This window comes from Carettochelys insculpta, chromosome 7, assembly GCF_033958435.1.
Source record: "Carettochelys insculpta isolate YL-2023 chromosome 7, ASM3395843v1, whole genome shotgun sequence".
Taxonomy (NCBI): Eukaryota; Metazoa; Chordata; order Testudines; family Carettochelyidae; genus Carettochelys; species Carettochelys insculpta.
The window spans coordinates 40,870,560-40,887,615 of NC_134143.1; the positions used below are offsets into that span (position 1 = coordinate 40,870,560).

Consider the following 17,056-nt stretch of genomic DNA (forward strand, 5'->3'; position numbering starts at 1 on the left):
AACATGCTATGCAGATCTCTGCTGTATGTGACCAATGTTTTCCTTTCAATCCATGTATCACATTAGATGCAGTAAAACACATAAGGGTGTCCGTGATCAAGTTCTGTAGCTAAGCATTCCAGGTGACTGTTACAAATGGCCATAACCATTTAATTGACCTCAGTTCCCCTATATCCACTAGCTAAGCCATTATCATTCTTCATTCCTGTAGTTTAAAATAGCTCATAAAAATATTGTAGTGGCAGAATCATTTATAGTGAATTTTAGTAGGTTAGTTTCTGCAATTGAGTAGAAATATTCTGAAATCTGCATCAGGACAAGTGGTCGTATCCTAAAAGATTTTGGGATTAAAATGGTACATCATGCAGCTGGAAGACGTTGCTACTCTATCACGTAAGATTGTACTTATGCTGATGGGTACTTACATTAGTATTTATATATTTGTGTGGCACCAGATTCCAGGGTAGGGGTAAGAAGCATGAGCTCAGTTTTAAGCTTCTCCCCCGGATTGAAGTCTTGACCTACTCAACTCCTTTCTTCAGAAGTCTCAGAATCTTCGACTTTGAAATCGGAGGTGATCTCTGGGTCCAGCTTCTCCAACAAAGAATCCACCAGATCGTAAATTGAAGACAAGATCCTCAGGTCTTATTTTGCCTGGCAAGAAACCACTTTATCTATCAGTAGGTTCCATTTTTGAATACTGAGAGTCGTAGTTCCCCTTGCATTCACATTGAAGAGGAAGGGGGAGGAAATGCATTCCTCCAGATTGACACATGCAGACCAGACAGTAGATTGACAAAAGTTCTTAGGACCCTAAAGATGCAGATTTGTGCCTAGTGGGATTTACAGAAACTTTCTGTGAGTTAAGTGCCTGACCCTTATGGACTTTCAGTAAGTACCTAATCTACTTAAGTATTTTTGAAAATTCCGATAAACACCTACCTGCATGTTTAGGTATTTAAGTAAATTTGTAAATCTGGCCTATGGTGTCGTTATGCCACAAAAAGAAGTTACATTGCATAGGCTGCATGTGGAATGGACTGCTACGCTATGTCTACACTAGAGCGATCTGTTGACAGAAGTTACTGTCAAAAGATATCCTTCTGACAAAACTTCTGTCAACAGATTGCAGACAGACTGCAAAGCAGATCAAAAAAGTGATCTACTCTGTCGACAGAGGCTGGACTGCCCGGCCCCTCCCTTGAAAAACCAGCCAGCCAGAAGCACAACAGAGATGACTGCCTGGTGTCCTGGAAGCCCTCTCTGTCAACAGAAGGCCCCCCAGAAAGTCCATACTTGCTTTTTGTCAAGAGAGGCGGTCATCCTCACAGGGGAAGTGGCAGAATGCTGTTGACAGTAGTGCCATGTTTTGTTGATTTGCTGTTGATAGAGCGCCTTGATAATATAGACACTCCGTGGGTTTTGTGAACTCTAATGTAGAGAGAGTCTTAGTCACCATCTGGACACATTGATCCCTCTACTAGTTCATCATGATTAAGTGGACATTTCAGGAGAATTACATTACTCCCTGAGTAAAATGCTTCTGAATCCCAATATGGGATGATAATAGACAATTACAAAACCAAATAGTGTCAAAGGAGTACTAATTTAAAAAAAAAAATTAAGAACTGCTCCCCCAATATTAGCATTTGATCTTCACTTCATATCAAGAGTATCATAATATGTAACATTTTAATATAAAGATGAAAACTAAGCTTCAAGTGGCAGACCTATGTATTTGCAAGATACATGCATTCTGTACAAGCACTCCAAGTTGCCAGTCCTCTGATAGAATAAGATCATAGTCTGCATATCACTGGGATTCTAGCTTGCTTATTACACACCTGGATACTAAATTTAGTCTTCAAGGCTGTGTCTGCATGTGCCAGTTCTTCTGGAAGCAGCATGGTAATGACCCTTCCCAAAGATACTAATGAGGTGCAGATGTAAATTTCCCATGCCTCATTAGCATATGGGCACATGGTTCGGAGTCCAGAAGAAGCTCTTCCAGACTCCAAAATACACGTGCAGACCCGCAGCCTGCAGAGATCTTCCAAAGGAAACCCTCTTTCCTGAAGCCGCTTCTTCCAAATTTTCAGGAAGAAGGGGCTTCCAGAAGGAGTGTTTCCTTCTGGAAGATCCCCATGGGTCACATGCCTGCACGTGTATTTTGGAGCCTGCAAGAGCTGCTTCTGGACTCTGAACCATATGCTAATGAGGCATGGGAAATTTACATCCATGCCTTATTAGCATCTTCTGGACGGCTTGTTACCATGCTGCTTCTAGAAGAACTGGCATGTGTAGACACAGCCCTTGAGTAAGAGTGATATAGTGGTGGTAGGCAAAATGCTCAAGGAACCCCTTCCCTATGCACTGTTTGTTTAGTTTTGCCCTTGTTTCAGAGATAAGATCTGGGGAACAAGTACTGATGATTAATCTCCATTTTGTTCCATATGTTTAAAAAAAATCTGTTTTTTAGATTGATTTGTAGCTGATTGTTTGCAAATTGAAATTCAGTATGAGCATATTTGAAGTAAGTTCCTTTGCTTGATGAGTGGAAAAATTAAAACTATAGCAGAAAAATAATTCTTCAAGTGATTTCTCATGTGCATTCCAGTGCAGATGTGCATTCTTGAGCATGCCCAGTTACCAGTAGTCTTTTTTTTCCCCTGTCCAGTAGCCATCCGGTTGGTGCAGCGCCCCCTGGAGTGGCGCCCTTATGGCCACTAATATGTACACAGCCCAATCTTCTCCCTGTTCAGTTCCTTCTCGCCGTGGTGACAGTTGTCAGAACTCCCTGTTACTCATGCGAGCAGCCCCTTTTTCTTTGCTGGTAACTCTTATCTGTAGATAGCTAACAGTTTTTTATAATTCATTAGTTAGGGTGTTAGTAGATATTTGTGCATATAGTTGTCGAGGCCAAGTTGGGAGGCTGGTTCCCACCCCTTGTGGCCCCAGCACCTTGGCATGCTGGAGTCTCCAGGTTTTAACTCCTGTGGTGAGTGCAGCAAACACTTGCCAAAGAGCAGTCCCCACTCAGCCTGTCTACAGTTCCTGTGCAAGAGCCATCAACGGGATTGCTGTTCGATCTGTAGGTCTTTTAAATCAAGGACTCTAAAGGACAGAGCACAAAGCCTGAAAGTCCTCTTAATGGAAGCCGCACTTCAACCGAAGCATTCACCGTCAGCAGGACTCAGTGCCGCATTCTTAGTGTGGAGCGCACCAGTACCGAGTGCGACATCGGCACCAGTAATGGACAGAGGGGCTCAGCACTGGGATGATAGGCCTGCACCACACCCTTCCAGGAGGCATAGATCATAGTCCCTGTCTCTGCGTAAGTGGAAGAAGCACGGCAGGGGCCAGTCCCCTGCAGTGCCAAGAAGAAAAGATGAGCTGGAGACACCAATGGTTGACTCATGGCAAGGACATGACTAGGAAGACTGAGCACTGACATTGGCTCAAAGACACAGCCCCTGCTTGTCAGAGATGCCTTCAACCCCAGAAGTGTTCCGGGCAGTGCAAAGCCTCCTGGGGCAGGTGTTGTGACCCTTGCCTCCAAGGACTTTGGTGCCATTGGCACACATGCAGAGCCAGCCTCCATCACAGGGCAAGCTAGCTATGCTGATACCATCTTTGACACAGGCAGTGCAGGCAACGACTGGTGCCTGTGTAGGTGCCTGTGGGTCAGGCGCCTTCCTGGTCCTCGGCATCAGAGGCGTCGGATACAGAGTCGGACTCTCACTTCTCGGGATCAGACAGGAGCAGGAGTGGCCATTCTCAACCCATTGGAGCCGATATTCCAGGCAAAGACAGAGCCATCAAAATTGGCAGGCACGTCCACAATGGCCCTTTTGAACTCTGTGGGCATATCACAAGTCACAGGGCCTATTTCTTAGACTGCTCTCTGGTGCCTTGCTGCTGCTGGTGGCATCGGGAGTTCCCATGGTACTGCACAAGGCACCTCCAGCTGCGCTGGGAGCACTGCCACGGGAGGCACCAGTGGACCAATTGCCCTTGGGGAACAGACCAGTCTTGGTGCCGTCCCTGACTATGGTGCTGTCTTCAATGGAGCCAGTGCTGGTGCCAGCTTCGTCGGTGCCACATACATGTGCCCTGTCGATGCCGGTAATCTTGGTGGCCCCAGTGCCTCCTCTGGCTGCGGTGGCTTCAGCACCACCCCCGGTGGGGGGTACCGTGCCAACTACTCAAGTTTCCCCTACCCCCGGAAATGAGTGCAGACCCCTCAGTCGCCATGGACCCAGGTGGTTTGAGGTGGCCACACATCTCCTCGTTGTCCTCCCCAGATGTAGTAGTAGCAGGTTCTTCTGCTTCTCGGCTGTTGGAGGATGTTTGGGCACTTCAGCAGGTCCTATGTAGGGTTGCTCAGAACTTGGGTGCCCAAGCTGAACAGGTTAAGGACAAGGCACACCCTATGACAGATATTTTATCATCCACGGGACCCTCTAGTGACCTCACCTATCATTAAAACAATTACCAAACAGCCAGAACTGTGTGGTAGACACTGGTGTCTGCCCAGCCAACTTCCAGGAAGACTGAAAGATGGTATTTTGTCCCTAGTGTGGGGAGCGAACACCTGTTCACCCACCCCCATCCCAACTCCATGGTTGTTTACACAACCAGCCACAGGGTTTCAAGGCCCTTCTCCCAAAAGTAGAGAAGTCAGGAAATTGGAGTTTACAGTGATAGTGGAGGAAAATAAAATGATTTCTCCTGCAGCCCTCCAAGCTGCCCTGGATGCTACAGATGCTGCTACCTGGCTTCTGGCATCAGGGATTGCCATGAGATGTGGGACATGGCTGCAGGTCTCTGGCCTACCACAGAAGGTGCAACACACCATACAGGATCTTCCCTTTGAGGGACCCCCTTTGCTTCCTGAGAAAATGGAGAAGAGACTACATAGTCTCAAAGACTCAAGGGCAACCCTACAGTCTTTAGGTCTCCAGTCTCCCGTAACCCAGCACACACACTTTACCCCACCCCCTCTCTACCCTCCTTCTAGGCAGTTTCAACAGCAGCAACAGCCTAGAGATCACAATAGGAGACAGGGCCGTAGTGTCAGAAAGTGCTTTAGCCAACCTGGCCAGAGTCAGTGACAGCAGAAGCCCCCTCCCAGGTTGAAACCAAACTTTTGATGGTGCGGTTGGGAATATCAAACCACTTTCCACCTGGGATCCAGCACGTCCCTTATTTTCTTTTCACCTATCCCCTTTCCACCCTTCTTGGTGCCGTACAACATCGGACTGGTAGATCAAGCCACATGGCAAAAAGGGATACGCTGTCCATTTCTGCTTTTAACCCTGCGTAAAACCCTCTTTCCCTGTCCCTCTTCAGGGACCCCTTTCAGAAGAACATGCCAGCCCAAGAATGCAGTTGCTCCTTGAGCAAGATGAAATAGAGGAGGTTCCCCCTCAGTTCAGAGGTCAGGGGTTTTATTCCTGTTATTTCCTAACACCAAAATCCAAAGGAGGTCTGAGACCCATCATGGACCTGCGAGGCCGGAACAAGTTTGTGAAAAAGATCAGGTTTCGCATGGTTTGCCAGGGACTCATAATTCTGTTGCTGGATCAGGGTGACTGGTTCACTGCACTCGACTTACACGACACATTTCCACACTGAGATCTACCCTCCTCCACAGGATGTTCCTAAAGTTTGTGGTGAATGGGGGGCATTTGTCATTTTACAGTCCTCCCATTTGGCCTCTTGACAGCTCCAAGGGTCTTCACCAAGTGCATGGCGGGGGTGGCAGCTATCCTCTGCAGGCACAGGGTCCAGTTGTTCCCATACCTGGACATCTGGTTGGTCAAAGCGAGCTCAGAGGCCCAAGTTCAGCAACATTTGAGGGTTATCCACTGGACATTCAACAGTCTTGGGTTACTGGTAAATGAGACAGTCAGCCCTGATTCCAATGCAAAAGATAGAGTTCATGGGAGCTCTCTTGGGCTCGGTGCTCTCCAGGGCCTCCTTGACAGAATGCAGATTTCAGGTTATGGCCAGCATCATAAACAACCTCTTGAAGTTCCCCACCACACTGGCTAGGTGCTGTGTGAGATGCCCCAGGCACATGGCAGCATTCACGCTCATGGTACAGCATGCCAGACTTCGCCTTCCCCCTCTTCAGTTATAGCTGGCTTCGGTGTATTGCCCAGTAAGGGGCAATATAGGCATGTTAATAATATTACCACAGCAGGTTCTGCAGACCCTACATTGATGGCTGGATTCTCGGACAGTGTGTGCAGTAGTTCCGTACTGGCCTCCTAAACCTTCCCTGTCCCTGGCAACTGATGCATCGGACTTAGGCTGGGGAGCTCATCTGGGAGGGCGCTGGAATCGTGATCTCTGGGGCACATCAGACATTGGGCTCCACGTCAGTGTGAGGGAGCTGAGGGCCATCAGGTTGGTGTGCAAGGTGTTTCAGGACCACCTGGCAGGTTATTGCATGTTGGTGAGCTTAGACAATATGACAGCAATGTACTAGGTCAACAGACAGGTGGGTACACGCTCCTCTCTCCTGAGTCATGAAACCTTCTGTTTCTTCGCCTCATGACATGGAGCTTTCATGCTCAGAGCCAGTGAGGGAGGTGCTTCTAAACAGTAGGAAACACTCTACTAGAGCCAAATATCTGTGGGAATGGAAAAGGTTCCTGGTGTGGATGGCACAGAAAGGGTTACCCGCCCCCTCCAGGCCATGATTCCAGCCATTTTGGATTATTGGTGGCACCTGAGTCAGGAACAGATGGCCTTTTTCTCCATTAGAGTGCACTTGGTTGCCATTTCCTCTTTTCATCCTGGCCCAAGTTTTTCATCAGTGTTCTCAGACCTGATGGTGAAAAGGTTCATAAAGTCCTGGAGAGGGTTAAGCCACAAGTGTGGGGCCCTTTGCCTCTCATAAGACCTTAAATTGGTGCTATCTAAGCTTATGGGGGCCCCATTTGAACCCCTCGCTTCCTGCTCCTTCTTATTTTTAACTTACAAAACAGCCTTTCTGGTGGCCAGTACATCAGCCAGAAGGGTGTCCAAACTTACCCTGTACAGTGGGTCCACAGTTAGGGCTGTATTCCATAAGGACAAGGTTGGATTGAAACTACATCCAGCCTTTCTGGTGAAGGTGGTCTCCTCTTTACATGTCAGTAAGGACACTTCTGTATCAATGTTGTATCCCAAACCTCGTGCCACCCCAAGGGAGGAGAGCCTGCACACTTTAGATGTCCACAGGGTGCTGGCTTTTTATATCGACATAGACCCACAACAGCTTTTTGTTGCAGTGGCAGGCAGGATGAAGGGTCATCCAGTCGCCTCCCAAATAATCTCCTCCTGGATAGTGGTATGTTAGAGAATGCTAGAAACTAGCAGGGGTACCCCTCTTCTGAGTAGGGCTCATTATATGAGAGTGCAGCCATCCTTAGTGGCATTCCTGGCCCATGTCCCGATTCAGGAGGTCTTCAGGGCAGCCACCTAGTCCTCCATTCACACATTTGCAGCCCATTATGGAATTGCGCAGCATGCTAGGGAGGACGCAGCAGTAGGCAGGGTTGTGCTGTAGTTGTTCCGGGTCTCCAATCCCACCTCCTAATGTCAGCTTTACTCACCTGCCTTGGAACGCACATGATCAATCACTCAAAGAAGACAATACAGTTACCTTTTTCCCTCACTGGTGTTCTTCGAGATGTGCTGCTCATGTCCATTCCAAAAGCCACCCACCTTTCCCTACTGTCGGAGGAACCAACAAGAAGGAACTGAGTGGGGAGAGGGTCGGGTGGTGTATATATTGGCTGCTATAACAACACCGCTCCAGAGAGCACCACACTGACCCATTGGCTACCAGCTAGGGAAAAAAGACTTCTGGCAACTGGGCATGCGTGAGCACACCCACCTGCATTGGAATGGACATAAGCAGTGCATCTTGAAGAACACCAGTTGTGGAAAAAGGTAACTGTCTTTTTCTGCACATACAGAGGATGCTCTAATGTGCAGTTTTGCCCAGGGTGTTTCTCAGTGGTAAGCTGTTGTACTTTAAAAGGCCAAAGTGAAATTGTAGCCAGTTTTGTAACTTTTTCCCCCCAGGAGTTGGCCCATGGACTAAATGAGCTTCTAGCCTATGAAGATAATGTCGAAGAAGACTTTTATTCAACCTTCCAGGTACTGTAGGAAAACAGAGTCTATAGTAATTATTGAGACGGCTTAGGAGACTTAGTTATATGTAGAGTAGCCTATCAGAGAGAGTGATTGTTGATTGTTTGGAATTCAGTGGGGCTATAAAAAAGTCAGAATAGCTTAGATAGAGGCTTGCTGTAGCTTTGGAGGATTTAGTCATCTTGGGATTGAATTTGGCCTGGAAGCCTCATCTAGACGGATGCCTGCCTATCTAACTTGAAACATTTGTTCTAGCCCTGAAAGACTTTGATCTAATTTGGTATTAGTTTTATCCACATGCTTGCACTTTGTGATATACTCCAGCCTGGAAGACTGGCTTAAAGAGAGTACTGATCCAACTGTGAAAGACTTGGTATGTCCTAGGAGTTTTAACCTAGGCAGAGGCTTTCTCTAGTCTTGAGTGATTTTCCTTGGCCAAGGATGCTGGCAGTTAGGCCTTCACTAATATGAAAACAATTGTTAGGCCTGATATTGGCTTGTTCTAGTTAAAGGCTTTTTTTGCTTTAACTGGGAGTTATATTGTCATTGAGTGGTATGAGAATCTTCATAATCTATATTATTTTTGTTCCTAAGAGAAAATGTGAGGCTTTGTCTGTATCTTTCTCCTTCTTAGTGTCTGAGTCTTACCACTCAAGTGACTCGTGTTAGACTGCTGTGTGACTGGGTCAGGTTTTTTTTCTTAAGGTATATTAGTTTCTTAAGAAAAATACAAAAAAAAACCTATTACATGTGATTTTAAAAAGCTCTAGGAAATATGAAAAATTATTTTCATTATTATTCATGTGTGATTTATTTTACCATTATGGACTAAAGGCAGTACATATACTATGCCATCTTTTCTCTTTCTCCAGGTTTTTCAAGAAGAATTTGGAGTCATAAAATCATATAACCTAAAGCCTGGTGGTGATAAAATTCCTGTTACGAATCAGAATAGGAAAGGTATAATAAAATTATAAATATGTGAACTGAAATGCACCGAACTTCAATTGTAACTGTAGGTTTTTGACGTTTAGTTAGGTAGTAAAATTAAATTCAGAATGCACTTCCTAATGTACTTTCTATTTATAATGCTGTCTAGAACAAACCGTATTTTAAAAACATTTAAATTATTTCAAATCAATTTAAGACAATAAAATTAAAGTTTGAAAGAAATTTATAAATATCTAATAAAAAGGATATCAAATGCTGCTTTTTTTTTTTTTTTTTTTTTAGAATATGTACAGCTTTATGTTGACTTCATTCTCAACAAATCAATCTACAAACAGTTTGCAGCTTTTTATTATGGATTCCATAGTGTGTGTGATTCATATGCATTGATGGTAAGAATAAGATAAAAAGTCTTCTAATAAACTTTGTTTAATATTATCTTAAGTTCTGTTTTACTGTTTTAAATTTTTGACAATGAATTGCAAATTACAGAACTGAATTATATAAATAAACTTTAATACTTCAGTTTTTTTTCAGTGTCCATGGAGGCTCTGATTAAGCAAAACAGTTATATAAATGCCCAGTTTTAAGTGTAGGAGTAATCCCATTCAGATCACTTGAATATGACCACTCAAGAAAGCAAGCTTGGAGTCAGTGGATAGCTCTCTGAACACCTCCCATGCAGTGTGTAGCAGCAGTAAAATACGAAAGCTAGCATAATGTTGGGAATCATTAAGAAAAGGATAGATAATAAGATGGAAAATATCATATTGCTTCTATATAATTCCATGGTACCACCACATCTTGAATACTGCATGTAGATGTGATCATCCCATTTGAAAAAAGATATATTGGAATGCAAAAGGTTCAGAAAACGGCAACAAAAATTATAGGGGGATCGAAAAGCTTCTATATGAGGAGACATTAGTAAGGATGGGATTTTTCATCTTGGAAAAGAAATGACTAAGGTGGAATGTGGTAGAGATCTGTAAAATTATGAGGAGTATCAAGGGTTAGCTGTGTTAGTCTGTATCCGCACAAACAACGAGAAGTCCTGTGGCAACTTATAGGCTAACAGATTTTTTGGAGTGTAAGGTTTCATGGGCAAATACGCATTGCATCAGATGTGTCTGAAGCATCTGACAAAGTGGGTCTTTGTTCACGAAAGCTTATGCTCCAAAAAAATCTGTTAGTCTATAAAATACCACAGGACTTCTCTTTTTTTATAAAATGATGGGCATAGAGAAAATAGATAAGAGTTTATCATTTACTCCTTCTCATAACACAAGATCTGGTGAGGCTTGGGGAGATCACCAACTAAAATTAACAGGCAGCAGGTTTAAAACAAACAACTGAATCAACAATCAACCTGTGAAGCTCTTGCCCAGAGGATGTTGTGGTGGCCAAGACTAGAACAGAGTTCAAAAAAAAGAACAATAAACATTCATGAAGGATAGGTCATCAGTAACTATTAGCCAGATTGAGCAGGGACAGGATCCTTAGCCAGTGATCCCTCTAATGTTTTTCCATCCATGTGCAGAATATAAATTTTATGCGCCCCAAATCATGTGCAGATGGGTGCCACCCCTGCTGCTGGATGTGAGCGCTCTACTAATCGTCTTAAGAGCATTTGAATCTTTCTTGGGTGGCCATCCAAGCATTTGTGCCCAAATTTTTGGGTGCCCTACGCAACTGCATATTCCGCATATTGGTAAGAATGGCCCTAACTCTGCTTACAGGGAACACTTTCCCTAGCCTGTGATTGCCAGAAACTGGGGCTGGATAACGGGATGGATCACTTGATAACTGCCTGCTCTTTGTTCCATCTGAAGCGCTTGGCATTGGCCATTTTCAAAAGAGAGAACACTGGATAGATGGACCTTTTGGTCTGAACCAAAATGGCCATTCTTACATTCTCCAGAAAAGTATTTGAGAAAAATGTATAAGTGCATGTATATTAAGTAGTCAGCATGATCCACCTTTTTTTTAAATAAATTGATAATTGCAACAGATTAAGTCCAAGATTTTTTTTCTCTACGGGTAGAATTTTTGAAAGTTAGGGTTCAGGGTAGCCTGTTTTTTTCCAGAAGTGCTTTATCACCAAGCAGTACTCATTATCTCAATGTCAGCTCATCTCCTTTGAAAATCAGGCTATTTATTTAGATGCCTGAATGGGAACTTGAAAGTCTATCTTTAGATACCAGTTTTAAAAAATCTTAAGTAATTCCAAGTCTGTTATAAAATACATGAATGGAATCTCCGTTTTCCTCACTTCAGTCTTGAATTTTAAAACAATAGTATCTAGCAGGGCAGAGCTAAATCCTGTCTTCTGTGGCAGGTTTGCAGTGGTATTCCTGTTGTCTCTCGCAATATAGCCTATATGGTGTCACTATAGTCCATTCTTTGTCTATTCTTACATTATACTTATAGCTAAGATGGGACCACTAGGGTCTTTTAATGAACAGTTTTGTAAACATTTCTGGTGAATTTAGGTTACTTTCAATTAGACAATAAAGAGAAATCACCTCAAACTCAGTAGAAGGAACATAAAATCCTTCAGTAACCCCACACCACTGGCTGGCTGACTTGAAAAGTCATCCTCTGAAAATAATGTTGTTGTCCCTTTTTCCCCTGCCAACATCCCTTTTCTACCTCACTTCTGCTTGTGGTTTGCCTCTTCCAAGTGACGGACCTTGTTTTGAGTGCAAAAAGAGCAGACTTCTCTAATGGTTGTTCAGTGCCTCCTCTCTGCTAGCTACCTCTTTTCAGTACAGAGTGCCTCTGGCTTCAAACTAAACCTTTTATTGATCTGAATGCTTATCTAGACCATGAGAGAGGGTTGGAACTGGAAGTCCAATATGTGTAAGTGAGAAAAGCTGCCAGCAGGTAGAAGATGAAAGAGTGGTTGCCTCTCAAGAACACTTGCAGTGTGGACCAGGATGAGTTACCTTGAGTTGGTTTTCCAAAGCCAGGCCTGTTCTGGACGTATGAGGACTATTGGCAGATATACTGGTGGCTTCCCTCTTCTGCCCCTTTCTCTTTTCCATTGGGATCATTAGGAGGAGTTGTCAGGATGAAGCAATACTTATGTACTTACAGGGGAGTAAGTAATGAGTACTGGAATAGTTAGTGTTACTCAAAGAGAATATGAAGAAAAGCCATTTTGGATCCCTCCATTTAACATCCTCCCCACGCACATCCTCCCCATGTATCATCTTGATAGTGTGGGCAGGAATATGACATCTTCTCCAGCACCATTTCTCTTTTCCAGTCTCTGCTACCCTTTTCAGCTGCTATCTCCATCTCTCTTCACGTGACTCATGGGGCCAATCAGAACCTAGCACGGAAAGGAGCCAACACTGGACCTTAGTCTCCATATGTTTTTCACCACTTTAGCAAGCTGATAGTTCAGACACAGCTTCAACACACAGATGTGTTGCATGTTTGAATATAATAATAATTTATAAGGAGATGGCAGACCACTATCTTAATTAGTGTTACATAATTAGAGATGATTAGTTAAAGGTTCATACAGCATGGTACAGAATGCAGAAAGTATACTTTACTATTATCTGGAAATTGTGAAGACGGCAGCTTATTCTCTCTCTATATATAAAAAAAACTGGGCAAATGATGGCCGCTTACTCACTTCTAAAATCCCAAATTTATTTCTTTTATATAATGTTTTAGAACAGGGAGTGCATATATGTTAGGAAGGAAAAACTACTTTCCCATAGTCGTGTGTTTTGTCTTAATATTTTAATTTATTTTGATGGAATTTCATGGGATTTTAATTTCCATCATTTGATCTGCTAGGGGAATTTATAACCCCAATTATTAAGAACCTCTGTTCTAGCAAGCACTTTTAAATGAGTTAAAACATCTTTGAATGTGTCATTATTTTATTAAGTACAGAAAATATTTGTATTCACAAATACCTTTTATTAATCAGAGAACATAACTAGATTGTGAGCACCTCTTATCAGTTAGCCAGTCTTGTTGATTATATCATACTTCTTCAGTAGTAGGTTTCCTTTGTTAGTGCCAGGAGGTCCCTCCTGGACTTCAGGACTAGATAAAAAATTTATACACATTTTATTTCTGAGTACATGCCTTCCTTTATTTCTTGCTCAGTAAGGTTTAACTTAAGCAAAGAGAAAAGTTCTGTTTTAATAAGCTTAGTTTTACAGGTTTTAAGATGTCAGCAGAGCATAAATACTGAATGACAACCAGAAACCCCAGTCAAGGAATATATCCTCCTCACTTATTGATGAGAGAGCAGTGAATTTTGTGGTATTTTGCCTGGAGGCTCATTGGTCACTGCAATTAGTTAATTCCTTCCTGGATAGGGAAGAGCTATTGAAGTTGCTTAGGACCAGTTTCATGTTAATCTCATTCCTAATTTGATTAACAACATGTCAATAAATTGCTCCAAGGTTTTGCTTCTGATTTATTGGAAGATTTTCAGATCCTGAAATTAAGTTGTCACCTGTTCATACATACTTTTTCATGGCTCTCTACATTTTCAGATACCTCAGTATTACTTCAGGAAGAAGAAGGTGGTAAAGTTTAAAATTAGTAGCACTCATAAGGTGAAAATTCCATTCTCAACAACTGGAGAATCAAAATATTGTACAGAAAGAAGTAAATGACCTATGAATTTAATAGTATTGAGCACAACATCGTGCTCTTGAGAAATAATAATATGAATTTCTTCTACAAGCTAGGGCTCAAGAATTAGAGGCAACAGAAAAGAGAGACCTAAGAGTGTGGGTTGATCACAGGATTACAATGACCATCAATGAAATGCAGCTTTGAAAAAGACTGATGCATTTTTAGGACGTAGTGGATTTCTAGAAGAAATTGGGAAATATTAACAATATTGTAAAAGGCAGCGGTAAGACCTCATCTGGAATACCGCATACAGATCTGGTAACCTATTTTGAAAAAAGATAAATTCAGAATGGAACAAGTGAAAAGAAGGGTAATTAGGACAATCAGGGTAATTATCTAATGAGAGGAGTCTGAAAGAGCTTAGTTTGTTTAGCCTAACAAAACAAAGACTGAGGGAGATGTGAGGAGGCATGAATATATCAAGGAGGTAAACACCAAAGACCTATTTAAGTTAAAGGAAAAGGTTGTGACACAAGAACAACTGGGTATAAATTGTCCTCAAACAAAGGCTGAGAAATTAGAAGGTTGCTTACCGTCAGAGGAACCGCCCAATAGAAACAGAATGAGCAAGCGATGTATTTAATTTTATGATAGAACTTGATACATTTATGAGTGGGATAGTATGACGGGGTTGTATGCTGTGACAGGAGTTAAACGTTGTGGTTCAGTGGTTTATTCTGTGTATTTTTTTTCTCTTTCTAAAATATGAAATTGGGCACTGGAAAGGGTGGACCAGTGCTTTGGGTTATACAGAGCATTCCTTGTCAGGTGCTTGGTTGGTGGGTCTTGCTCACATGCTCAATATCTTACTAATCACCATTTCTGGGTTCAGGAATGAATTTCCCCAGGTCAGACTGGCAGGAATCATTGCAGAGTTCTGCCTCCCTCTACAGCACGCTGTGCAGTTTGAGTAGCATCTGGGTATATCTCACCTGTTCATTTCTGTGCCATTGCATAGGCTTTGAATAATGGTGAGCTCATTCTTTGTTCTCTGGCTGTGGCATAAAATAGTTTACTGGCTCCATATGGGGTACTGGGGTTCAATTTAGGGCATGCATAATGGATATTATCCACATTTATTTTGCTTGTTAGTAGACTATTTTAAAATTAAGCTCTGAGGATTGATCTTCCTGCAAAATATTTAATACTGGGGTTTACACAATAAATTTTTATCCAGGAAAAATGTTTGTAAGAAAACACACTTTGCTTATAATGCCTAACAAAACACCTGTAATTTATTTTTTTAATTCTTAGTCTGAAACACAGTCTCATTTTTTTTAAAAAACAATGTTCTTACAGCAAATATTATTACTTTTTGGCAGCTACTTCGTCCAGAAGAGGTTGAAATTCTTGTTTGTGGAAGCCCTGAACTGGATATGCATGCTTTACAGAGAAACACCCAGTACGATGGCTACCTGAAAACTGATCTCACTATACGGTAGACTTAATTTTTGTGGTTTTTTAATACTCATTTAGAAGAATATTATAGAGTGCACTAATGGGAGCAATTAAAATTTGATTTTCATAAATAGTTTCAAAGTACTGAGATATAACTAAAGTTTTTAAAAATATCTCAATATTAGATGAAAATACAGTAGTCTTATATACTTAAGCAGGAAAAGTTATATTCGTTGAAACTCCTTCGCTATGCCAGCTATTTGTAAAAAGACATTAAGCTACTGTGTGGATTTATAATATTTTTCTATATTTTAATGTGATCACTCTCCTCTGATGTATGAAAGAGCCACTCAAACTGGAGCAACTGTACATGAAATGCAAAATGCATAAAAATTAATAACAAAATATTTCCCTCTGATCTTTCTGTAATAATTAGTAGCCCTAGGAATTTCTTGTAACTAATAGTACTTTTTTTAAAAAAAAAAGAGAGTTCCAAGTAGAAATATAAGGCTGCGTCTACACAGTGTTCCTCTTTTGAAGGAGGATTGCAAATGAGGTAAATCGAAAAATGCGGATGAAGCGCTGATGTACAAATCTCGCACTTCGTTTGCACAATCTCTTATTATCACATTTGCAGAAGAGATTTAAAAAAAAAAAAAGTCGGTGTATACAGGGTTCTTTCAAAATAAAACACCCCTTTTTCTAAAGAACCCCATACACCTCATTTCATTCAGGAATAAGGGTTCTTCTTCGAGTGTCCCCGTGGGTGCTCCACATTAGGTGTTGGGCTCGCCCGGCGCCGCAGATCGGATCTTCCAAGCAGTTTCTGCCAGACCGCGCATGTGCTGGTGCGCGCCACTCCCTTGCGCGCTCCTGGCCACATGCGCGATCCGGTCCCCGCCAGTTCCTCTTAACCGCCGTCGGCTGCAGATGGAATCCGACTAGGGTACGGCCAAGTTAGCGTATTCAGTGGTTTTAACTGTTTTTCTTTAAAGTTTTCAAATTCTTAGGCTACTGTTAAGTTAGCCAGTTGTTAATTTAAAAAAAAAAAGAAACAACAAGCGGGACGGCATTCAGTCCAGTAACAAGCGGAGCACCGGAGGCCAAGAGCCTAGGGCCATTAGCCCTCCTGCCGCGGCAGGCTATCGGAGAGGGGGAAAACAGCACAGAGAAGGTGCTAAGTACCCCGTTAACAACTGAAAGACTCACCAACAATGTCCTCTTCAGGATTCAAGAAATGTGAGTCTTGCCAAGAGGCAATGAGGAAGGACAGGGAGATGCGGCTTAAAATGCTGCTCTTCGACAAGGCCCGTCAGCCAGACGTGCCGGAGCGGCCACAGCAGGAGGGACCCTCCGGGGCCCATAAAAGGAAAGCCGCCTCCCTCACCCCATCAGCGCAAAAACGGAGGAAAGTCTCCCCAGCCCGATCCCTGCCGGCAGCAACAGCGAGCGGGACGGGAGGAGCGCACAGACCCCAGCCGCAGCAACAGCTGATCGGCGGCGGCACGGAGAGCCACGTGGAGGCGGCTCAGCCTCCGATAATCAAAGATCCGCCCCGCACCGCAGGCAGGGCGGCGGCTAAACAAGTGCCCGTACTGGCGGCACCGCAAGCAGCGGCACTGACCCCCGGGGAACCGGCGGTACAGAGCGCGCAGGCATGCAGCCTACAGGCACCAGAGGACACCGCCTGTGCGGCACCGCCCATAAGCGTGCCGAGCACGGCACAGACGGGGCCGAGATCCCCTACACGTCAGGGGGCAGAGCTACCCCCTCAAGGGAGGGGGAAGGCTGCACACAAAACAAGGCACTGCAGCCCCTCTCCAGACAGGGCTGCAGAGTTGCTTTCTCTCAGACCTCCGCTCATGCTGCAGACTCCAACTAGAAG

At 43.4% G+C, this 17,056-nt stretch overlaps 1 protein-coding gene across 4 annotated transcripts in view; it reads left to right on the top strand.

The window, feature by feature from the left end:
* Positions 1-17,056, top strand: part of HECTD2 (HECT domain E3 ubiquitin protein ligase 2) — a 133,127-nt gene that overhangs the window by 60,044 nt on the left and 56,027 nt on the right. For all 4 annotated transcript variants that reach the window (XM_075000369.1, XM_075000368.1, XM_075000370.1 and 1 more), the window contains 4 exons: positions 8,083-8,157; positions 9,024-9,111; positions 9,385-9,491; positions 15,096-15,211. In XM_075000369.1, the coding sequence (XP_074856470.1) occupies positions 8,083-8,157; positions 9,024-9,111; positions 9,385-9,491; positions 15,096-15,211 (386 nt within the window). The remainder of the gene's footprint in view (positions 1-8,082; positions 8,158-9,023; positions 9,112-9,384; positions 9,492-15,095; positions 15,212-17,056) is intronic.